At 44.2% G+C, this 24,412-nt stretch overlaps 1 protein-coding gene across 1 annotated transcript in view; it reads left to right on the top strand.

The window, feature by feature from the left end:
* LOC143019039 (serine/threonine-protein kinase pim-3-like) overlaps window positions 1-24,412 on the top strand; it is a 63,797-nt gene that overhangs the window by 24,750 nt on the left and 14,635 nt on the right. Inside the window, exon 4 of the mRNA XM_076174740.1 lies at window positions 4,463-4,696. Coding sequence (XP_076030855.1) covers window positions 4,463-4,696 — 234 coding nt within the window. The remainder of the gene's footprint in view (window positions 1-4,462; window positions 4,697-24,412) is intronic.

The raw sequence follows: 24,412 nt of genomic DNA, 5'->3' as shown, positions 1-24,412 counted from the left end.
TGTGTGTGCGTGTGTGTGTGCGTGTGTGTGTGCGTGTGTGTGTGCGTGTGTGTGTGCGTGTGTGTGCGTGTGTGTGTGCGTGTGTGTGTGCGTGTGCGTGTGTGTGTGCGTGTGCGTGTGTGTGCGTGTGTGTGTGTGTGTGTATTTACCTAGTTGTATTTACCTAGTTGTATTTACCTAGTTGTATTTACCTAGTTGTATTTACCTAGTTGTATTTACCTAGTTGTATTTTATGGGAAGGGGAGCTATGCTCGTGGGGTCCCGTCTTCATATCTCATTTTATCTAAACTATTTTTAAATTCGTGTATTGTTTTTGCACACACCACTTTCTCATCTAACTTGTTCCAACTGTCTATTGCTCTGTGAGGAAAGCTGTTCTTTTTCAAATCTCTTCTATAGCTGTCTTTTTTTATTTTCTTTCCGTGTCCTCTTGTATTTCTGTCATCCCATTTTATCAGATTCTCTCTATCAGTAATTTCTATGCCTTTCATGATTCTGTAAATAGTTATCAAATCTCCTCTCTCTCATCTTTGCTCTAGTGTCTGTAGTTTAAGTTTTTGTAGTCTCTCTTCATATGATAGTTTTGAGAGTGTTGGTGCCAATTTTGTAATTGCTCTTTGTATTCTTTCAAGTTTTTTTATACATTTTTTTGTACTTGGTGACCATATCGTTGCTGCATATTCCAATCTTGGTCTTATCAGGGTGATTAGGATTTTCCTCACCATTTCTTCATCCAGGTATGTAAATGCCACTTTGATTGTTCTTATTAAATTATAGGTTTCTCCAAAAATCTTATGTTTCTCAGGTGACATATTATTCATAACAATGACTCCCAGGTCCTTCTCGTTTTCTACTCTTTTTATTCCTTCTTCTCCCAAATTATATGATCCTGTTATTCTGTTTTTGCTTTTTCCAAATTCCATTATACTACACTTTTTTGTATTGAACTCCATCTCCCACTTCCTACTCCATTCCTGTACTTTATTTAGATCTCTCTGTAGTGATTCACAATCTTCTTCAGTTTTCATTCTTTCAGTAGTTTTGCATCATCTGCAAAGAAGCTCATATAGCTTTCAATTCCTTCATCCATATCATTAATATATATAGCAAACATTATTGGGGCCAGAACTGTTCCCTGCGGGACACCGCTTATTACTTCATTCCATTTTGAGTGCTGATCTCTTATCACTACTCTCATTTTTCTGTCTTGCAAAAAGTCTTCCATCCAATTTAGCAATTTACCTTGTATTCCTCCTTCATATTCTAATTTCTTAAGCAGCTTCTTATGTGGTACTTTGTCAAAAGCTTTTTTTAGGTCTAGAAATGCACAATCAGCCCATCCATCTCTTTCTTGTATTATATCTATTAGCCTTGAATAGAAACATATTAAATTGGTGACGCATGATCGCCCTTGTCTGAATCCAAATTGCCTTGGATTTAGTACGTTGTTTTTTTCCAAGTATTTTACCCATCTACTTTTGATAATTCTTTCACATATTTTTGCTATTGTACTTGTTAGAGAGACTGGTCTATAGTTGGTAGGTTCTTCTTTATTTCCTCCTTTATATATAGGTACTATATTTGCTTTTTTCCAATCTTCTGGAACTTTTCCTTCTTTTAAGGAACTGCTTATTATGCTATGTATTTTGTCTGCCAGTTCATTCCTGCATTCTTTCAGAATCCAGTTTGCTATTTCATCTGGCCCATGCGATTTTCTGACATCAAAATTACCCAAGTGTGTCAATATTTCATTCTTTGTTACTTCTATTTCTTCCATAGGGGGGACTTTTTCCTTCCACTCAATCTCTTCAGGTTGTATATTTTCCCTTGTAAACACTGATTTAAAATGTTTGTTCATAATTTCTGCCATTTCCATTTCCTCAGTGTATTCAACTCCTCCTTGTCTTAATTTCTCCAAGTCTTGTTTGTTTTTCAGTTTATTGTTTACAAATCTGTAGAATAGTTTTGGTTGATCTTTACACTTTTCTATAACATCTTTTTCATATTTTCTTTTTTCCTCTCTGCACTTTTGTACATATTCATTTCTATAACCAGTATATATTTTCCATTTTTCAGGTCTTCTGTCTTTTTTCCATCTGGTCCAGGCTTTGTCTCTTTTGTCTTTTAACTCCCTACAACTTTTGTTGTACCAGCATTTTACATATTCTTTTTCTTGTTTTTGTCTTGGGACATACTTTTCCACTCCTTTTTTGTAAATTTTTGTCAAGATATTCCATTTCTCTTCCACTGATGTTTCTTCTTTGTATATTTCTTCCCAGTTTTCTTGTTGGAAGAATTCTCTTATTTTATCAAAGTTTGTTTTTTCATACATCATTCTTCCTTTTCTATATTGTTCATTTCTTTTCATATATTTTTCTTCATCAAGTTCCAGTTCAATCAATATGTGGTCACTTTTACCTATTGGTGTTTTATATTCAATCTTGTCCACTATTCTAGGTTCAGATGTAATTATTAAGTCTAGCCTCGATGGTTCTTCTTCATTTCTATACCTAGTGTTCTCTTGTATCCATTGTGTCATTGAATGGTCAGTAATCATCTCAAGTAGAGCATTTCCCCATGAGTCATCACCACTCTTTACTGTCATTTCTTCCCAGCAGATTTCTTTGCAATTAAAGTCGCCCATCATAACTATTCTTCCTCCGTCTTCCATTATTTTAGTTAATGCTATCTTTGTGTCCTCTAACATACTTTTATGTTCACTCTCCTCCCATGAGGCTGTTTTCGGAGGCACATAATTGATCACAAATTTTCTGCTCTTCTTATCTCGGTCTTCCACTTCTATCATAATCATCTCTACTGTATTCTTTCCATATATGACACCTTTCACGTTTATATCCTTCTTAGTCAGGAACATAACTCCACCCCCTTGTTTTTTCTCTCTGTTTCTAATCCAATAATTGTAAGTATCATGTCCTACACTGTTGGGTGGTAGTGGGCCTTTTAATTTTGTTTCTACAATTCCCATTATGTCCGGTTCTTTTTCTTTCAAATAATCATTCAGTTCATTCAATCCTGTTATCAATCCATCTATATTTGTGTAAGACACTCTTAGTTTTCTGCCACTTCCATTGTGTTCTCTGTTTCCCTTATGTTTTTCTTTAGTATGTCGAACTGCTTTATTTTCATGTTCACTACTCTCCAATAGAATCTCTCTTTCTCTGACTCCGTTCTTTCCTCGTTTTTTGCCTTAGCTTCAATTCTTTTCTTCTTTTCTGCCTCTCTTTCCTCCTTATTCATTTCTCTTTTTATCCATACCTTTTTATATTGATCATTTGTTGCTAGTTTCCCCGTCTTGGATAGAATTTTCTCTGCCGTTGTTTGTGACCTGAATTTAATCTTAATTGGTCTGGTCTTATCTGTACTACATTTTCCTAGTCTAAATTTTTCCTCAATTTCCTTTATAATTTCTGGTTCATCTTCCTGGACTAATTTTAATAAACTGCTTACTCTTTCATTTTCCTCCTTGATTCTTGCGGTTCTATCTGGGTTATGTTTCTCTTCCATTCCTAATATAATTATACATTTCTTTTTGTCAGCTAATTCTCTTACTATATTCTCCTTCTGTCTCATCACTTTAATAACTGAGTCTTCATTATGTTCTTTCAATTGCTGTTTGACTATGTCAGTGAATGAAACCTTATTCCCTTCTTGAGTTATTCTCCAATTTTTAACTTCTGTAGCTATTTTCTCTCTATTTTCATTACTATTCTTCTTCAATTTCTCATTCTCCTCCTTTACATTTCCTAACTGTCTTTTTAGGTCCTCTATTTCTTCAGTTAAGTTTCTGTTAGCCTTCTCTAGTTGTTCCAACCTTTCAATTCTCTGGAAAATGGAGTCTACATTACCTAACTTGCGTTCCAAGTCCTCGATCACCTTATCAACTCTCTCCTCTAGTCTTATCAGTCGGGGGGGGGGGGTTGTGTCCCCCCCACCCTCTTTAAATCCCTGGAACATATTCTCGTCACTTTCTTCTGTATTGCTCCTCTCTATACTTCTAATCTTTACATTTTTATTAGACATTTGATCTTCGCTAAGTCTTTTGTTTACCTTCCGCTTGTCTGGCTGGGCAAAGTCTACTCCCTCCTCATTTCCTTCCATTTCCCTCAGTAATCCCTCCCCTTTTCCTCTTTCCCTACGTTCCCACTACTCCACGAGCAATTTCCCCCCCACCCTGCAAAAACACTAGGCACTTCTCTTTGCGTTGGGATCCACAGACTTCAATTTTCTTCAGAACGTCTTCTAAGCCGTCCATTCGTTGAAGTGTGTGTGTGTGTGTGTGTGTGTGTGTGTGTGTGTGTGTGTGTGTGTGTGTGTGTGTGTGTGTGTGTGTGTGTGTGTGTGTGTGGTTTAAGAGTTTTACTTTTTGCTGTTAAGTGCGTGTGTACCCTGGGGGTGGAGAGATATGGATGGCCTAGTTTGATGCTATGGTTCTTCTTTCCAGGATCAACAACGCAAGAGCAGTCCACAGGCTGCTCCTACGCCACAAGCACAGTCACCCTCTGCCTTTGCTCCTGTGGATGGCACTGCCTTAGGCCCCTTTGACAAAAGGTACAATATGCATGGTATTCTACAAAAGGGTGGCTTTGGTACTGTGTACTATGGGTATCGGATTAAAGACAGTGCCCCCATCGCCATCAAGCAAGTGGCCAAGGCAAAAGTTGTGGCGTGGGACGATGTAAGTACCCTTTGTATCATTTGCAATTTTGAGAGCGTGTTTTGACTATTTAAATGTGCATGAGTAAGCTTAAGCTTACATGTCCAGAATTCTGTTTGGTATACACTCCTCCCTCTATTTACGAACTAGTTACATTCTTGAAAAACCGTTCGTATATCGAATATACTTAAATCGAGCACTTAACCATATAAACCCATTATATTATGTGAGATGGGTTCTTGCAAACAAATTTCATGTCCCACAGACAACTTAGTATCCAGAGATATTGCTTTCCTAGCCCTCTTAGGCTTGTCACCATCCTTAATAGGGCTTCCTGGATGCTTAGGAGGCATAATGTCACTTGAAATAATGCTAATAATCCATGATTAACTGAGACTGAGTGAGTAGACCGAGCAGTACACAGCGTTGTTTTGAAAACAATAGTACGTATCTATTTTCCCTTTTTTTTTTTTACCTGGACTTATGGCAGTTTTTATTTATGATGTAGAAATAATTTTCTTTTTAATAATCGATTTAAAAAAAAAATTCAACAGGATTTTATTCGTTATGGCAAATTTTTAGTTTGTATTTCGATTTTTGGGACAATTTGTTATAGCGAAAATTCGTATATGGAGCATTCTTAAATTGAGGGAGGAGTGTACATGTTTGTGTAAGCGATGTATCCATCTTGAATTTACGAAATTGTAGTATACAGGAAAGGACCAATGCTCGTTGGGTCCAGTCTCCTGTTCTTCAATTTATCAAATGTGTGTGAATGTATGTGCATATTGTGTATACATGTGCACAAATGTGTGCCTTGTGCACCTTGTGCTTGCATGCATGAGTACTGGTGTTCTAGAGTGGATATGTAGTGCATTGAAATGCACAAGTGTCTTTTGCATCTTACGTTTCTGGGGCTGTCGACCCACGGACCCTAACCTTGTTGCGGTTCGGAACAGTTCACACGCAAAACTGGTGGTGTCCATGTGATGCCAGGGTCAGGAGTGATGGTCCCCAGGAGATCATGAAGCGAGGGTGTGTGTACCCAACCTCTGGTGATGCCAGGGGGAAGGTGTGCCCCCCCCCCCCAAAAAAAAAAAAAAAAAAGTGCTGCCCCTAAGGGGAGACTGTAAGGTGCCGAGCTGCCCCTGCCACTGCAGCCCCACAGAGTCTGCAGCACTCTTGATTCTTTCCCTGCACATAACACTTGCAACCCACAATGTCCAAGGCAGATCCCTTGGATATAGATTCCTCCCTTCTGCCAGGAGACAGGTGGACTTCTTCCTACCTAGTGATGAGGTAGAGCCACATCACTGATTCTGAAGTATGACGATTGCTGCTGTGGTTGTCCCTAGTCATCAATCTGGCCTTTTTGTTGGTGATGCCCTTGATCTTTGTGATTGTGGGTCCCAGGGGCAGCGTGATCCTGCTGAACCTCATTACTATCTTGGCATAATCATCCTTGGTAGTGTTCCCTAGAATCCCAATATGGCTGGGGATCCAGTGAAACTTGGAGACCTGGATAGCTCAGGCACTGGGGCAGCTTGTAGATGTACAAGTGTGTCGGCCTAGCTGGTGGCATTGGAACTGGCCATTTGCCTCGGCATGGTTGGAGGGGCGTCTTGTTTAGTACGTGGTCAGGAGAGTGCAGTATTATTTTCGATTCTGACTTCCTCTTCTGATGTACTATGTCTGGAGGACTATTTTCAGATAGTATTGTAAAGTTGTGAATGTGTTGTTGTTGTTCCCTAGACTCTGTCCGAGCAGTCCCGTCTCCCCAAGGAATGCCATAGCCGAAACTGGGTTTTCCCACAAATCCTTTATAGAGTGTATGTTGTGTTTGCGTGCATGATTGTGTATAATGCAGTCTTCCATTATGTGTTGTATGGTATGGGGTGAAGTGTTACATCCTTGGCAGCTGTTCACAATGTGGTCATCCAGCCTCTTCTGGTAGCTTAGAAGTGCTGGGTGGTGACCGCATCGCAGTCTGGCCAAGTGGACTCTGTCCTTTCGTGGGAGAGAGGATTCAGAAGGGTGGATATCGGGGGGGGTCTGGCATGCAGCAGTGTGTTGTCTTTCAGTGTGTTAATGGAGCGGTGAGTGATATGATTATGAATATGTTTCCGGAGGCTGGTATTTGGTGGTTGTGGAGGAAGAGAAGAGAGTATGTGCGTGATAAAGGTCTTTGGGTGTTGTTTTAATGTTTCTTGGTGTGTGTGGGTGTTCTGCTATGTAGTGTAGCGGGTGTAATGTGTTTGTGGTGGCTGCGGCAAGTGTTTGTGTGCCTCATGTCGAGGTGGTCCTTGACTTTGAGGACTTTTGTTTCATGGTGTAAATGGTCTGTAGGTGTTGTATTTGTGCAGCCTGTAATTGTTTTTAGGGCTTTGTTTTGTATGATTTGAAGGGTGTTGTGTTGTCTCACTGAGATTAGGAGCCCATGCAGGACTCGCATAATTCAACACTGAGCGTATGCATTGTTTGTATATTGTTATATTAGTTTCTTTTTGTCCAAATGTTGTTCCAGTGATTGACTTGAGTGCATTAAGTCTGGGTGTGCATTTGTTTTTTATGTTTGTGATTTGTTTGAAAGACATGGATGTATCGTATGTTACACCAAGAATTTTCGGTGTGTTTGTGTGTGGTATTAGTGTTGATGTAGAGATGAGGTATGTATTTGTGTTCTTTTGTCCAGTTTGTGAGAAGTGTTGCTGTAGATTTGGTTGGAGCTATTTTGAGTCTTTGTGATGAACCATGTGTTGAGTGTGTCAAGGTATGGCTGGATTATTTCTGCAGCTTTGTGTTACGATGTGTGCATGTGATTATGTTGTCTGCGTAGGAAGAGATTTGTATTTCTGAGGTGTCTGGCGTGGGTAAGTCATGCATGTATAGATTAAATAGTGTGGGGGATAGAACTGAGCCCTGTGGTACTCCGTTCTTAATGTTTCTGATGTGCGATGATTGGCCATCATATGACACGTAAGCATTCCTACCTGCCAGATAATTGGCCAGCCATCTTTTGGTGTTATTGTGCATGTCTGTGTTATATATTTTATTTGTTAGGTTGTGGCAGGGGATAGCATCAAAAGCTTTACTAATGTCTAATGTTATAAGAAGTGTTCTTTGGTGGGGCCTATCTGAATTGATGCCATCTAAAATTCTTTGTGAGGTTTGACAGAAGAGTGTTTGTGGAGTGTAGTGGCCTAAAACCGTGTTGTGAGTCAGCAAGGGGAATATGTGGTGTGACGAGTTTAAGTATTAGGCGTTCAATGACTTTAGAGGGGGTGCAGAGAAGTGTGATTGGGCGGTGCGATGTTGGGATTGTTGGGTCTTTGTTCGGTTTTGGAATGGTGATTATTTTACCATGCTTCCAGATGTCGGGTATAGTGTTGTGTGAATAGCTGTAGTTTGCAATGTTTGTGAGTGCGTGTATACCTTGTGGTCCAATGTGTTTTAGGTGGATGTTGCTTATGTTATCAGGGCCACAGGCAGATGAGTGCTTGAGACTATGTATTATGAGTTTTGTCTGACAGTCTATGAAGGGTGTATAGTCTGAGTCTGTGGGAAAGTCTTTCTTACGTCGATTGGTGAGTCGGTCGTCAGGGTGAGAAGTGAGATGGCTTGTCTGTGCAAAATGACGTATGAGTGCGTTTGCTTGTCTGTTTGAGGGTAGATTATCTGTTGTGATTATTGCTGCGTGAGAGCGTGTAGTGTTACTGTTGGATAGTGTAATGCTGTTGAGTGTTTTGTACAATTTGCTGGTGTTTGTTTTGTAATCAAGTGTATTGATAAAGTTTTGCCAATTTTGTGTTTTTTGTTCATGTATTTTATTGGCAATCAGTGTTTAGTGTTTGTATTTGGTCTGCTATGTTTTGAGGGATAGGTGTGGGGGTACTGTGTTTAAGTGTGTCACGTTGTCTGATGAGGCTTTGGATTTCTGGTGTGAAGTTGGGGTTGTGTGATTTTCTGTTGCCTCTAGGTAATGAGAAATAGACATCTGGGAATGGATGCTAAAACGATGTTATATGAAGGAGTGATTGTGCCAACAGCACTGTATGGGGCAGAAACATGGAACATGAGAGAGGAAAAGAGGAGTTTGAATGTGTTTGAGATGAAATGTCTGAGAAGTATGATAGGGTTTACTAGGCTAGATAGTGAGAAATGAGGTGTTGAGGAGGATAACAGGGGTGGAAAGGGAGCTGGGAGATGGGGTTGATGAAAGAGTATTAGGATAGTTTGGACACATGGAAAGTGAGTGAAGAAAGATTAGTAAAAAGTGTGGAAGGCAGAGGTGGAAGGAGTGAATATGAGGGGGCATCCTAGGATGAGATGGATGGGTGTGATGAAAGGGGCATTACAAAAGAGGAATGTCTGTGGAGGAAGGGCAGGAGAGGACAAGATAGGGGTGAATGGAGAGGGGTTGTGTATAGACGATTGTGATGCATGAGGGGGAGTGGGTGGGGGAGTGTTGGTGCCATCTTTGTTGGTGCTCTTTGAATTCTTTCTAGTTTTTCTTTTGTACAGGGTGTCCATAGTGCTGCTGCATACTCTAATTTTGGTCATATCAGTGTAACTAGGATTTTCTTCATCTCTTCGTCAATGTAGTCAAAGGCCACTTTCATTGATCTTGTTAAGTTGTAGTTTCTCCAACTATTTTGTTTACATGCTTGTCTGGTGTCATGTCATTTGAAATGATCACTCCTAGGTCTCTTCCTGAATTTACTTTTGTGTGTGTACCTAATTTTCTTAATTGTATTTAACTAATTGCATACAGGAAAGGAGCAATACTTGTTGGGTCCAGCCTCGTATTCTATAATTTTCTAACACACTCGTGTAGCCTATGGTTCCAACGTAATCTATAACTGATTTCCAATCCTTTTTTTCTTAGTTTTTTCTTTTTCAGTTTTTTTCTTTTTGTTTTGTTTCTTTCGTCTTTTCTCTTTGCCTTTTCTTTTCGGTCGCTCTATTTTTGTCTGTCATCTTGTCTTCTGTCTTTTGTCTGTCTTTTGACTTTTTCTCTTGTCTATCTTTGCGCGTCTCCTTTTGTGGGTCTTTTTGTCTATTTTTGTTCTTCTTGTCTTTTTCTTCTTGTTTTGTTCTTCTTGTCTTGTTCTTCTTGTCTTGTTCTTCTTGTCTTGTTCTTCTTGTCTTGTTCTTGTCTTGTTCTTGTCTTGTTCTTGTCTTCATGTCATCTTGTCTTCATGTCTTGTTCTGGTCTTCTTGTCTTGTTCTGGTCTTTTCTGCCTTTTCTGTCTTGTTCCTGCCTTTTCTGTCTTGTTCCTGCCTTTTCTGTCTTGTTCCTGCCTTTTCTGTCTTGTTCCTGCCTTTTCTGTCTTGTTCCTGCATCTTCTGTCTTGTTCCTGCCTTTTCTGTCTTGTTCCTGCCTTTTCTGTCTTGTTCCTGCCTTTTCTGTCTTGTTCCTGCCTTTTCTGTCTTGTTCCTGCCTTTTCTGTCTTGTTCCTGCCTCTTCTGTCTTGTTCCTGCCTCTTCTGTCTTGTTCCTGCCTTTTCTGTCTTGTTCCTGCCTTTTCTGTCTTGTTCCTGCCTTTTCTGTCTTGTTCCTGCCTTTTCTGTCTTGTTCCTGCCTTTTCTGTCTTGTTCCTGCCTTTTCTGTCTTGTTCCTGCCTTTTCTGTCTTGTTCCTGCCTTTTCTGTCTTGTTCCTGCCTCTTCTGTCTTGTTCCTGCCTCTTCTGTCTTGTTCCTGCCTCTTCTGTCTTGTTCCTGCCTCTTCTGTCTTGTTCCTGCCTCTTCTGTCTTGTTCCTGCCTCTTCTGTCTTGTTCCTGCCTCTTCTGTCTTGTTCCTGCCTCTTCTGTCTTGTTCCTGCCTCTTCTGTCTTGTTCCTGCCTCTTGTGTCTTGTTCCTGCCTCTTGTGTCTTGTTCCTGCCTCTTGTGTCTTGTTCCTGCCTCTTGTGTCTTGTTCCTGCCTCTTGTGTCTTGTTCCTGCCTCTTGTGTCTTGTTCGTGCCTCTTGTGTCTTGTTCCTGCCTCTTGTGTCTTGTTCGTGCCTCTTGTGTCTTGTTCGTGCCTCTTGTGTCTTGTTCGTGCCTCTTGTGTCTTGTTCGTGCCTCTTGTGTCTTGTTCGTGCCTCTTGTGTCTTGTTCGTGCCTCTTGTGTCTTGTTCCTGCCTCTTGTGTCTTGTTCGTGCCTCTTGTGTCTTGTTCGTGCCTCTTGTGTCTTGTTCGTGCCTCTTGTGTCTTGTTCGTGCCTCTTGTGTCTTGTTCGTGCCTCTTGTGTCTTGTTCGTGCCTCTTGTGTCTTGTTCGTGCCTCTTGTGTCTTGTTCGTGCCTCTTGTGTCTTGTTCGTGCCTCTTGTGTCTTGTTCCTGCCTCTTGTGTCTTGTTCCTGCCTCTTGTGTCTTGTTCCTGCCTCTTGTGTCTTGTTCGTGCCTCTTGTGTCTTGTTCCTGCCTCTTGTGTCTTGTTCCTGCCTCTTGTGTCTTGTTCCTGCCTCTTGTGTCTTGTTCCTGCCTCTTGTGTCTTGTTCCTGCCTCTTGTGTCTTGTTCCTGCCTCTTGTGTCTTGTTCCTGCCTCTTGTGTCTTGTTCCTGCCTCTTGTGTCTTGTTCCTGCCTCTTGTGTCTTGTTCCTGCCTCTTGTGTCTTGTTCCTGCCTCTTGTGTCTTGTTCCTGCCTCTTGTGTCTTGTTCCTGCCTCTTGTGTCTTGTTCCTGCCTCTTGTGTCTTGTTCCTGCCTCTTGTGTCTTGTTCCTGCCTCTTGTGTCTTGTTCCTGCCTCTTGTGTCTTGTTCCTGCCTCTTGTGTCTTGTTCGTGCCTCTTGTGTCTTGTTCCTGCCTCTTGTGTCTTGTTCCTGCCTCTTGTGTCTTGTTCCTGCCTCTTGTGTCTTGTTCCTGCCTCTTGTGTCTTGTTCCTGCCTCTTGTGTCTTGTTCCTGCCTCTTGTGTCTTGTTCCTGCCTCTTGTGTCTTGTTCCTGCCTCTTGTGTCTTGTTCCTGCCTCTTGTGTCTTGTTCCTGCCTCTTGTGTCTTGTTCCTGCCTCTTGTGTCTTGTTCCTGCCTCTTGTGTCTTGTTCCTGCCTCTTGTGTCTTGTTCCTGCCTCTTGTGTCTTGTTCCTGCCTCTTGTGTCTTGTTCCTGCCTCTTGTGTCTTGTTCCTGCCTCTTGTGTCTTGTTCCTGCCTCTTGTGTCTTGTTCCTGCCTCTTGTGTCTTGTTCCTGCCTCTTGTGTCTTGTTCGTGCCTCTTGTGTCTTGTTCGTGCCTCTTGTGTCTTGTTCGTGCCTCTTGTGTCTTGTTCGTGCCTCTTGTGTCTTGTTCGTGCCTCTTGTGTCTTGTTCGTGCCTCTTGTGTCTTGTTCGTGCCTCTTGTGTCTTGTTCGTGCCTCTTGTGTCTTGTTCGTGCCTCTTGTGTCTTGTTCGTGCCTCTTGTGTCTTGTTCGTGCCTCTTGTGTCTTGTTCGTGCCTCTTGTGTCTTGTTCCTGCCTCTTGTGTCTTGTTCCTGCCTCTTGTGTCTTGTTCCTGCCTCTTGTGTCTTGTTCCTGCCTCTTGTGTCTTGTTCCTGCCTCTTGTGTCTTGTTCCTGCCTCTTGTGTCTTGTTCCTGCCTCTTGTGTCTTGTTCCTGCCTCTTGTGTCTTGTTCCTGCCTCTTGTGTCTTGTTCGTGCCTCTTGTGTCTTGTTCGTGCCTCTTGTGTCTTGTTCGTGCCTCTTGTGTCTTGTTCGTGCCTCTTGTGTCTTGTTCGTGCCTCTTGTGTCTTGTTCGTGCCTCTTGTGTCTTGTTCGTGCCTCTTGTGTCTTGTTCGTGCCTCTTGTGTCTTGTTCGTGCCTCTTGTGTCTTGTTCGTGCCTCTTGTGTCTTGTTCGTGCCTCTTGTGTCTTGTTCGTGCCTCTTGTGTCTTGTTCGTGCCTCTTGTGTCTTGTTCCTGCCTCTTGTGTCTTGTTCCTGCCTCTTGTGTCTTGTTCCTGCCTCTTGTGTCTTGTTCCTGCCTCTTGTGTCTTGTTCCTGCCTCTTGTGTCTTGTTCCTGCCTCTTGTGTCTTGTTCCTGCCTCTTGTGTCTTGTTCCTGCCTCTTGTGTCTTGTTCGTGCCTCTTGTGTCTTGTTCGTGCCTCTTGTGTCTTGTTCGTGCCTCTTGTGTCTTGTTCCTGCCTCTTGTGTCTTGTTCCTGCCTCTTGTGTCTTGTTCCTGCCTCTTGTGTCTTGTTCCTGCCTCTTGTGTCTTGTTCCTGCCTCTTGTGTCTTGTTCCTGCCTCTTGTGTCTTGTTCCTGCCTCTTGTGTCTTGTTCCTGCCTCTTGTGTCTTGTTCCTGCCTCTTGTGTCTTGTTCCTGCCTCTTGTGTCTTGTTCCTGCCTCTTGTGTCTTGTTCCTGCCTCTTGTGTCTTGTTCCTGCCTCTTGTGTCTTGTTCCTGCCTCTTGTGTCTTGTTCCTGCCTCTTGTGTCTTGTTCGTGCCTCTTGTGTCTTGTTCCTGCCTCTTGTGTCTTGTTCCTGCCTCTTCTGTCTTGTTCCTGCCTCTTCTGTCTTGTTCCTGCCTCTTCTGTCTTGTTCGTGCCTCTTCTGTCTTGTTCGTGCCTCTTCTGTCTTGTTCCTGCCTCTTAAGAACATAAGAAATAACATAAGAAATAAAGGAGACTGCAAAAGACCATAAGGCCTACACTAGGCAGCTCCGTATCCATCACCACCTGTCGTCCCCATCCATAAAGTTGTCTAATCGTTTTTTAAAACAACTGATAGTTTCAGCGCTTACTACGTGGTTACTAAGTTTATTCCATTCATCGACCACCCTATTTGTAAACCAATTCTTGCCTATTTCCTTCTTAAATCTAAATTTGTCCAGTTTATACCCATTACTGCGAGTCCTGCCCTGTTGTTTTATTATGATGACCTTGTTTGCATCACCCTTGTTATAGCCTTTGATCCACTTGAACACTTCTATTAGATCACCCCTCACTCTGCGTCTTTCCAGAGAGTGTAAGTTTAGGTGCCTAAGCCTCTCTTCGTAAGGCAAATTTCCGAGTCCTTGTATCATTTTGGTCATTCTTCTCTGTACTGATTCTAGTGAATTTATGTCCATTCTGTAGGACGGAGACTAAAACTGTACTGCATAGTCAAGGATGGGTCTAACTATCGCTAGATAGAGTTTAATAATTACCTCTGCACTTCTATTCGTTACCGTCCTAGCAATGAAGCCTAATGCTCTGTTTGCTTTATTTCTGGCGCTAATGCACTGCTTCCTGGTTTTAAGGTCCGGACTCACCAGAACTCCCAAGTCACTCTCGCACTCAGATTTTTCTAAAAACGTGTCATCTAAGTTGTATCTATTTTCGGGGTTGTGTAGCCCTACGTTTAACACGCTACACTTAGAGATATTGAAGTTCATTTGACATTTCACCGACCATGTTAACAGTTTATTAAGATCATCCTGCAGAATCTGGGCGTCTTCTCCTGACCTAATTAGGCGTCCTATTTTAGTGTCGTCCGCAAACTTACTAACATCACTATTTAACCCATCGTCTAAGTCGTTTATATACATAATGAACAATAAGGGATCCAAAACCGAGCCCTGGGGGACCCCGCTAGTAACATTGCCCCACCTAGATTTTATTCCATTTATGGTGACCCGCTGTTTTCTGTTACTAATCCAAGCTCTAATCCATTCTAACACTTTTCCTCCTATGCCATGGGCTTTGATTTTATTTAGTCTCTGGTGTGGCACTTTGTCGAACGCTTTGCTAAAGTCGAGGTAAATAACATCGTAATTTTCATTGTTGTCTGACGCCTTGTATACCTTAGTGTAAAAGGATAGAAGATTAGTCACGCATGACTTACCTTTGGAGAAACCATGCTGTGAATCACGAATTAAATTATGCCCTTCAATGTGTTCTCTGAGTCTATTTACTATTATTGATTCAAGCATTTTTCCTATAACCGATGTCAAACTGATTGGCCTGTAGTTGCATATGGTCGATCTATCTCCCTTCTTAAAAACAGGAACAACGTTTGCCTGCCTCCAAGCAGTTGGAACAGAACCAGTGTCTACCGATTTATTGAATATTTCAGTTAACTGGTCGCAGATTTCAAATTTACACTCTTTAAGCATTCTTGGAAAAATTTCGTCCGGACCCGGAGATTTTGTAGCTTTAAGTCTGTCAATCTGCTTGATAACTTCTTCTTTACTAATGCTGATATTAGTTAGGCTATTTTCTTCATCCCCTATGAAAATCGGATCGCAGTCAGGTACTTTATCTAACCTCTCATTAGTAAACACCGATAGAAAATAATTGTTAAACTCCTCACTCATTTTTTCTTCCGATTCTATCATGACATTTTCATCGTTTTTAATTGGTCCTATTCTTTCTTTATTTTTTGTTCTATAGAGGTGAAAGAAACCCTTTGGGTTGGATTTTGCTTGAGTGGCAACCTTGATTTCATAATTACGTTTCGCTGAACGTGTATTCCTTTTAACCAGCTTTGCCATTTCGTTATATCTTGATCTAAGGTGTGATTCCCCGTTTTTTATTTTTACGTAAAGTCCTCTTTTAATTCCGATCTCATGTTTCAATCTGTCCGTCATCCATTTGGGAGTATTACTATTTTTCCGTATTGACTTTAGGGGGATAAATGTGTTTTGTGCATTAATAATTAGATCTGCCAGATTGCTATACATCTCATCCAAAGTACTGACCTGATTTTTGGGCCGTCGCCCCGAATCGACCTGACCCAAGGCACGCGCATCACTCTTTGACCCAGACCTGACCTAAGGTATGCGTATTTCTCTCCTTGACCCAGACCTGACCCAAGGTACGCGTCTCCTCCTTGACCCACTTCTGACTATCAGCCCCGCAACGAGAATCAAGAATGTTTGAAACGTCCGGATTGTTTTTCGTATTCAATTTCAAATAGGTTTTTATATTGTCAAAGTTTGCTTTCCTGAAGTCTGGTACTTGAACGTTATTTGTACTTTTTATTTTTTCCCAAATAATATTAAATCTTATTTCTTGATGATCGCTAAAGCCTAGACTATCGCCCACTATTATGCTGCTAATTTGGTGCTCATTATTTGTTAGAATTAAGTCCAGGGTATTTTGTCCCCTCGTAGGATCGGTAATCATTTGTTTTAGGAAATTATCCTGCACCACATCTAGGAATTTTTTCGCTTCATGATCTCCTATTAAAGTTTCCCAGTCAATGTTTCTATAGTTAAAATCTCCCATGATTACAACGTTTTTGTACTGGGACGCTCTGTGAATTTCATGAATTAGGGAATCGGTCTGCTCAATGCTAAGGTTAGGAGGTCTATACAAGACGCCAATAATAACTTTATTATTCTTGCCTATAATCTCTACCCAAATAGATTCCGTACAGTCCTCTTCCTTAATCGAATTGTTGATAATACAGTTTAATGTATTTTTAACGAAAAGTGCTACACCTCCCCCATTCCTGCCGACCCTATCCTTATGAAAAAACTTATATCCTTCTATTTCGATTTCCGGAAGGAAATGTTTATCAGCCATGTTGATCCAGGATTCAGTAATGGCTATAATATCGAAATTTTCTACGCATGCTTTACCTCGCAGCAAATCAATTTTGTTAATTATGCTCCTACTATTTGTATAGTAAACTTTAAGTTTATCTTCCCTCCACCTGCTTTGGTGATTTTTTGTACAGTCCTCTAAGTTGTTTCTATTTCCTAAACTATATTCCGATACTTCCCCCCCTACTCCCACATAATCTACCCGAAAAAACCCTGTAGGATGCCTACTTCTAGCTCAAGGGATTCAGCAAGGAGCCGAAATCCTTTGGGAGACAAGTGCACTCCGTCCCTTGTGTATAGGTGATTCTTACCATAAAAGCGGTCCCAGTTGTCGACAAATGCCCATCCATTAGCCTTACAATGTTTTGCCAGCCTGCAATTCATTGCAATAGCCCTGGAATGCCACATGCCTCCAACTCTACGCCTCGGAAGGATTCCACATACTACAGGAACACCTCCCCTATTTCTGATCTTGTCTAGCGCATCTCGGTACCGCGCAAATAATTCCTCACTCCCTACCTTACCTATATCATTTCCTCCGGCACTTAAGCAAACTACTGGGTCCTTACCTTCCCCTACTAGACACTCTTCAATCCTATCTCTAACATCACCTATGCCCGCGCCGGGGAAACACACCTGCGTCCTATGCTTCCTATCTTTGTCGCAGAAAACCCTGTCTAAATACCTCACTTGACTGTCTCCTACTACCAAAATCTTACCTGTGGGCAGGGATCCAGCGTCTGGCCTTTCCTTCTTCTCTTGGATTTCATTAGTTCCTTCTTCCTGCAGATTTGCCAGCACTTGAAACGGGTTATTGCATTTCAGTGGGGCTGGTGAGGACTTTTTTCCACTTTTCCGCATCTTATTTCTCACCGTATTCCATCCATGCTCATCGCTAATATTGCCTTCTGTATCTGTCTTGTTCCTGCCTCTTCTGTCTTGTTCCTGCCTCTTCTGTCTTGTTCCTGCCTCTTCTGTCTTGTTCGTGCCTCTTCTGTCTTGTTCGTGCCTCTTCTGTCTTGTTCGTGCCTCTTCTGTCTTGTTCGTGCCTCTTCTGTCTTGTTCCTGCCTCTTCTGTCTTGTTCCTGCCTCTTCTGTCTTGTTCGTGCCTCTTCTGTCTTGTTCGTGCCTCTTCTGTCTTGTTCCTGCCTCTTGTGTCTTGTTCCTGCCTCTTGTGTCTTGTTCCTGCCTCTTGTGTCTTGTTCCTGCCTCTTGTGTCTTGTTCCTGCCTCTTGTGTCTTGTTCCTGCCTCTTGTGTCTTGTTCCTGCCTCTTGTGTCTTGTTCCTGCCTCTTGTGTCTTGTTCCTGCCTCTTGTGTCTTGTTCCTGCCTCTTGTGTCTTGTTCCTGCCTCTTGTGTCTTGTTCCTGCCTCTTGTGTCTTGTTCCTGCCTCTTGTGTCTTGTTCCTGCCTCTTGTGTCTTGTTCCTGCCTCTTGTGTCTTGTTCCTGCCTCTTGTGTCTTGTTCCTGCCTCTTGTGTCTTGTTCCTGCCTCTTGTGTCTTGTTCCTGCCTCTTGTGTCTTGTTCCTGCCTCTTGTGTCTTGTTCCTGCCTCTTGTGTCTTGTTCCTGCCTCTTGTGTCTTGTTCGTGCCTCTTGTGTCTTGTTCGTGCCTCTTGTGTCTTGTTCGTGCCTCTTGTGTCTTGTTCGTGCCTCTTGTGTCTTGTTCCTGCCTCTTGTGTCTTGTTCCTGCCTCTTGTGTCTTGTTCCTGCCTCTTGTGTCTTGTTCCTGCCTCTTGTGTCTTGTTCCTGCCTCTTGTGTCTTGTTCCTGCCTCTTGTGTCTTGTTCCTGCCTCTTGTGTCTTGTTCCTGCCTCTTGTGTCTTGTTCCTGCCTCTTGTGTCTTGTTCCTGCCTCTTGTGTCTTGTTCCTGCCTCTTGTGTCTTGTTCCTGCCTCTTGTGTCTTGTTCCTGCCTCTTGTGTCTTGTTCCTGCCTCTTGTGTCTTGTTCCTGCCTCTTGTGTCTTGTTCCTGCCTCTTCTGTCTTGTTCCTGCCTCTTCTGTCTTGTTCCTGCCTCTTCTGTCTTGTTCCTGCCTCTTCTGTCTTGTTCCTGCCCCTTCTGTCTTGTTCCTGCCCCTTCTGTCTTGTTCCTGCCCCTTCTGTCTTGTTCCTGCCCCTTCTGTCTTGTTCCTGCCCCTTCTGTCTTGTTCCTGCCCCTTCTGTCTTGTTCCTGCCCCTTCTGTCTTGTTCCCGCCTCTTCTGTCTTGTTTCCGCCTCTTCTGTCTCTTGTTCCTGCCTCTTCTGTCTCTTGTTCCTGCCTCTTCTGTCTCTTGTTCCTGCCTCTTCTGTCTCTTGTTCCTGCCTCTTCTGTCTCTTGTTCCTGCCTCTTCTGTCTCTTGTTCCTGCCTCTTCTGTCTCTTGTTCCTGCCTCTTCTGTCTCTTGTTCCTGCCTCTTCTGTCTCTTGTTCCTGCCTCTTGTTCCTGCCCCTTCTGTCACTTGTTCCTGCCCCTTCTGTCACTTGTTCCTGCCCCTTCTGTCACTTGTTCCTGCCCCTTCTGTCACTTGTTCCTGCCCCTTCTGTCACTTGTTCCTGCCCCTTCTGTCACTTGTTCCTGCCTCTTCTGTCACTTGTTCCTGCCTCTTCTGTCTCTTGTTCCTGAAACAACTTAATCTTGTTCCTGCCTCTTCTGTCTCTTGTTCCTGCCTCTTCTGTCTCTTGTTCCTGCCTCTTCTGTCTCTTGTTCCTGCCTCTTCTGTCTCTTGTTCCTGCCTCTTCTGTCTCTTGTTCCTGCCTCTTCTGTCTCTTGTTCCTGCCTCTTCTGTCTCTTGTTCCTGCCTCTTCTGTCTCTTGTTCCTGCCTCTTCTGTCTCTTGTTCCTGCCTCTTCTGTCTCTTGTTCCTGCCTCTTCTGTCTCTTGTTCCTGCCTCTTCTGTCTCTTGTTCCTGCCTCTTCTGTCTCTTGTTCCTGCCTCTTCTGTCTCTTGTTCCTGCCTCTTCTGTCTCTTGTTCCTGCCTCTTCTGTCTCTTGTTCCTGCCTCTTCTGTCTCTTGTTCCTGCCTCTTCTGTCTCTTGTTCCTGCCTCTTCTGTCTCTTGTTCCTGCCTCTTCTGTCTCTTGTTCCTGCCTCTTCTGTCTCTTGTTCCTGCCTCTTCTGTCTCTTGTTCCTGCCTCTTCTGTCTCTTGTTCCTGCCTCTTCTGTCTCTTGTTCCTGCCTCTTCTGTCTCTTGTTCCTGCCTCTTCTGTCTCTTGTTCCTGGTTCTTGTCTCTCTTGTTCCTGCCTCTTCTGTCTCTTGTTCCTGCCTCTTCTGTCTCTTGTTCCTGCCTCTTCTGTCTCTTGTTCCTGCCTCTTCTGTCTCTTGTTCCTGCCTCTTCTGTCTCTTGTTCCTGCCTCTTCTGTCTCTTGTTCCTGCCTCTTCTGTCTCTTGTTCCTGCCTCTTCTGTCTCTTGTTCCTGCCTCTTCTGTCTCTTGTTCCTGCCTCTTCTGTCTTGTTTCCGCCTCTTCTGTCTCTTGTTCCTGCCTCTTCTGTCTCTTGTTCCTGCCTCTTCTGTCTCTTGTTCCTGCCTCTTCTGTCTCTTGTTCCTGCCTCTTCTGTCTCTTGTTCCTGCCTCTTCTGTCTCTTGTTCCTGCCTCTTCTGTCTCTTGTTCCTGCCTCTTCTGTCTCTTGTTCCTGCCTCTTCTGTCTCTTGTTCCTGCCTCTTCTGTCTCTTGTTCCTGCCTCTTCTGTCTCTTGTTCCTGCCTCTTCTGTCTCTTGTTCCTGCCTCTTCTGTCTCTTGTTCCTGCCTCTTCTGTCTCTTGTTCCTGCCTCTTCTGTCTCTTGTTCCTGCCTCTTCTGTCTCTTGTTCCTGCCTCTTCTGTCTCTTGTTCCTGCCTCTTCTGTCTCTTGTTCCTGCCTCTTCTGTCTCTTGTTCCTGCCTCTTCTGTCTCTTGTTCCTGCCTCTTCTGTCTCTTGTTCCTGCCTCTTCTGTCTCTTGTTCCTGCCTCTTCTGTCTCTTGTTCCTGCCTCTTCTGTCTCTTGTTCCTGCCTCTTCTGTCTCTTGTTCCTGCCTCTTCTGTCTCTTGTTCCTGCCTCTTCTGTCTCTTGTTCCTGCCTCTTCTGTCTCTTGTTCCTGCCTCTTCTGTCTCTTGTTCCTGCCTCTTCTGTCTCTTGTTCCTGCCTCTTCTGTCTCTTGTTCCTGCCTCTTCTGTCTCTTGTTCCTGCCTCTTCTGTCTCTTGTTCCTGCCTCTTCTGTCTCTTGTTCCTGCCTCTTCTGTCTCTTGTTCCTGCCTCTTCTGTCTCTTGTTCCTGCCTCTTCTGTCTCTTGTTCCTGCCTCTTCTGTCTCTTGTTCCTGCCTCTTCTGTCTCTTGTTCCTGCCTCTTCTGTCTCTTGTTCCTGCCTCTTCTGTCTCTTGTTCCTGCCTCTTCTGTCTCTTGTTCCTGCCTCTTCTGTCTCTTGTTCCTGCCTCTTCTGTCTCTTGTTCCTGCCTCTTCTGTCTCTTGTTCCTGCCTCTTCTGTCTCTTGTTCCTGCCTCTTCTGTCTCTTGTTCCTGCCTCTTCTGTCTCTTGTTCCTGCCTCTTCTGTCTCTTGTTCCTGCCTCTTCTGTCTCTTGTTCCTGCCTCTTCTGTCTCTTGTTCCTGCCTCTTCTGTCTCTTGTTCCTGCCTCTTCTGTCTCTTGTTCCTGCCTCTTCTGTCTCTTGTTCCTGCCTCTTCTGTCTCTTGTTCCTGCCTCTTCTGTCTCTTGTTCCTGCCTCTTCTGTCTCTTGTTCCTGCCTCTTCTGTCTCTTGTTCCTGCCTCTTCTGTCTCTTGTTCCTGCCTCTTCTGTCTCTTGTTCCTGCCTCTTCTGTCTCTTGTTCCTGCCTCTTCTGTCTCTTGTTCCTGCCTCTTCTGTCTCTTGTTCCTGCCTCTTCTGTCTCTTGTTCCTGCCTCTTCTGTCTCTTGTTCCTGCCTCTTCTGTCTCTTGTTCCTGCCTCTTCTGTCTCTTGTTCCTGCCTCTTCTGTCTCTTGTTCCTGCCTCTTCTGTCTCTTGTTCCTGCCTCTTCTGTCTCTTGTTCCTGCCTCTTCTGTCTCTTGTTCCTGCCTCTTCTGTCTCTTGTTCCTGCCTCTTCTGTCTCTTGTTCCTGCCTCTTCTGTCTCTTGTTCCTGCCTCTTCTGTCTCTTGTTCCTGCCTCTTCTGTCTCTTGTTCCTGCCTCTTCTGTCTCTTGTTCCTGCCTCTTCTGTCTCTTGTTCCTGCCTCTTCTGTCTCTTGTTCCTGCCTCTTCTGTCTCTTGTTCCTGCCTCTTCTGTCTCTTGTTCCTGCCTCTTCTGTCTCTTGTTCCTGCCTCTTCTGTCTCTTGTTCCTGCCTCTTCTGTCTCTTGTTCCTGCCTCTTCTGTCTCTTGTTCCTGCCTCTTCTGTCTCTTGTTCCTGCCTCTTCTGTCTCTTGTTCCTGCCTCTTCTGTCTCTTGTTCCTGCCTCTTCTGTCTCTTGTTCCTGCCTCTTCTGTCTCTTGTTCCTGCCTCTTCTGTCTCTTGTTCCTGCCTCTTCTGTCTCTTGTTCCTGCCTCTTCTGTCTCTTGTTCCTGCCTCTTCTGTCTCTTGTTCCTGCCTCTTCTGTCTCTTGTTCCTGCCTCTTCTGTCTCTTGTTCCTGCCTCTTCTGTCTCTTGTTCCTGCCTCTTCTGTCTCTTGTTCCTGCCTCTTCTGTCTCTTGTTCCTGCCTCTTCTGTCTCTTGTTCCTGCCTCTTCTGTCTCTTGTTCCTGCCTCTTCTGTCTCTTGTTCCTGCCTCTTCTGTCTCTTGTTCCTGCCTCTTCTGTCTCTTGTTCCTGCCTCTTCTGTCTCTTGTTCCTGCCTCTTCTGTCTCTTGTTCCTGCCTCTTCTGTCTCTTGTTCCTGCCTCTTCTGTCTCTTGTTCCTGCCTCTTCTGTCTCTTGTTCCTGCCTCTTCTGTCTCTTGTTCCTGCCTCTTCTGTCTCTTGTTCCTGCCTCTTCTGTCTCTTGTTCCTGCCTCTTCTGTCTCTTGTTCCTGCCTCTTCTGTCTCTTGTTCCTGCCTCTTCTGTCTCTTGTTCCTGCCTCTTCTGTCTCTTGTTCCTGCCTCTTCTGTCTCTTGTTCCTGCCTCTTCTGTCTCTTGTTCCTGCCTCTTCTGTCTCTTGTTCCTGCCTCTTCTGTCTCTTGTTCCTGCCTCTTCTGTCTCTTGTTCCTGCCTCTTCTGTCTCTTGTTCCTGCCTCTTCTGTCTCTTGTTCCTGCCTCTTCTGTCTCTTGTTCCTGCCTCTTCTGTCTCTTGTTCCTGCCTCTTCTGTCTCTTGTTCCTGCCTCTTCTGTCTCTTGTTCCTGCCTCTTCTGTCTCTTGTTCCTGCCTCTTCTGTCTCTTGTTCCTGCCTCTTCTGTCTCTTGTTCCTGCCTCTTCTGTCTCTTGTTCCTGCCTCTTCTGTCTCTTGTTCCTGCCTCTTCTGTCTCTTGTTCCTGCCTCTTCTGTCTCTTGTTCCTGCCTCTTCTGTCTCTTGTTCCTGCCTCTTCTGTCTCTTGTTCCTGCCTCTTCTGTCTCTTGTTCCTGCCTCTTCTGTCTCTTGTTCCTGCCTCTTCTGTCTCTTGTTCCTGCCTCTTCTGTCTCTTGTTCCTGCCTCTTCTGTCTCTTGTTCCTGCCTCTTCTGTCTCTTGTTCCTGCCTCTTCTGTCTCTTGTTCCTGCCTCTTCTGTCTCTTGTTCCTGCCTCTTCTGTCTCTTGTTCCTGCCTCTTCTGTCTCTTGTTCCTGCCTCTTCTGTCTCTTGTTCCTGCCTCTTCTGTCTCTTGTTCCTGCCTCTTCTGTCTCTTGTTCCTGCCTCTTCTGTCTCTTGTTCCTGCCTCTTCTGTCTCTTGTTCCTGCCTCTTCTGTCTCTTGTTCCTGCCTCTTCTGTCTCTTGTTCCTGCCTCTTCTGTCTCTTGTTCCTGCCTCTTCTGTCTCTTGTTCCTGCCTCTTCTGTCTCTTGTTCCTGCCTCTTCTGTCTCTTGTTCCTGCCTCTTCTGTCTCTTGTTCCTGCCTCTTCTGTCTCTTGTTCCTGCCTCTTCTGTCTCTTGTTCCTGCCTCTTCTGTCTCTTGTTCCTGCCTCTTCTGTCTCTTGTTCCTGCCTCTTCTGTCTCTTGTTCCTGCCTCTTCTGTCTCTTGTTCCTGCCTCTTCTGTCTCTTGTTCCTGCCTCTTCTGTCTCTTGTTCCTGCCTCTTCTGTCTCTTGTTCCTGCCTCTTCTGTCTCTTGTTCCTGCCTCTTCTGTCTCTTGTTCCTGCCTCTTCTGTCTCTTGTTCCTGCCTCTTCTGTCTCTTGTTCCTGCCTCTTCTGTCTCTTGTTCCTGCCTCTTCTGTCTCTTGTTCCTGCCTCTTCTGTCTCTTGTTCCTGCCTCTTCTGTCTCTTGTTCCTGCCTCTTCTGTCTCTTGTTCCTGCCTCTTCTGTCTCTTGTTCCTGCCTCTTCTGTCTCTTGTTCCTGCCTCTTCTGTCTCTTGTTCCTGCCTCTTCTGTCTCTTGTTCCTGCCTCTTCTGTCTCTTGTTCCTGCCTCTTCTGTCTCTTGTTCCTGCCTCTTCTGTCTCTTGTTCCTGCCTCTTCTGTCTCTTGTTCCTGCCTCTTCTGTCTCTTGTTCCTGCCTCTTCTGTCTCTTGTTCCTGCCTCTTCTGTCTCTTGTTCCTGCCTCTTCTGTCTCTTGTTCCTGCCTCTTCTGTCTCTTGTTCCTGCCTCTTCTGTCTCTTGTTCCTGCCTCTTCTGTCTCTTGTTCCTGCCTCTTCTGTCTCTTGTTCCTGCCTCTTCTGTCTCTTGTTCCTGCCTCTTCTGTCTCTTGTTCCTGCCTCTTCTGTCTCTTGTTCCTGCCTCTTCTGTCTCTTGTTCCTGCCTCTTCTGTCTCTTGTTCCTGCCTCTTCTGTCTCTTGTTCCTGCCTCTTCTGTCTCTTGTTCCTGCCTCTTCTGTCTCTTGTTCCTGCCTCTTCTGTCTCTTGTTCCTGCCTCTTCTGTCTCTTGTTCCTGCCTCTTCTGTCTCTTGTTCCTGCCTCTTCTGTCTCTTGTTCCTGCCTCTTCTGTCTCTTGTTCCTGCCTCTTCTGTCTCTTGTTCCTGCCTCTTCTGTCTCTTGTTCCTGCCTCTTCTGTCTCTTGTTCCTGCCTCTTCTGTCTCTTGTTCCTGCCTCTTCTGTCTCTTGTTCCTGCCTCTTCTGTCTCTTGTTCCTGCCTCTTCTGTCTCTTGTTCCTGCCTCTTCTGTCTCTTGTTCCTGCCTCTTCTGTCTCTTGTTCCTGCCTCTTCTGTCTCTTGTTCCTGCCTCTTCTGTCTCTTGTTCCTGCCTCTTCTGTCTCTTGTTCCTGCCTCTTCTGTCTCTTGTTCCTGCCTCTTCTGTCTCTTGTTCCTGCCTCTTCTGTCTCTTGTTCCTGCCTCT

Source organism: Oratosquilla oratoria, chromosome 36 (assembly GCF_046742065.1).
Source record: "Oratosquilla oratoria isolate Oo_2021 chromosome 36, ASM4674206v1, whole genome shotgun sequence".
Taxonomy (NCBI): Eukaryota; Metazoa; Arthropoda; class Malacostraca; order Stomatopoda; family Squillidae; genus Oratosquilla; species Oratosquilla oratoria.
This window is presented reverse-complemented; position numbering and strand designations above follow the sequence as displayed.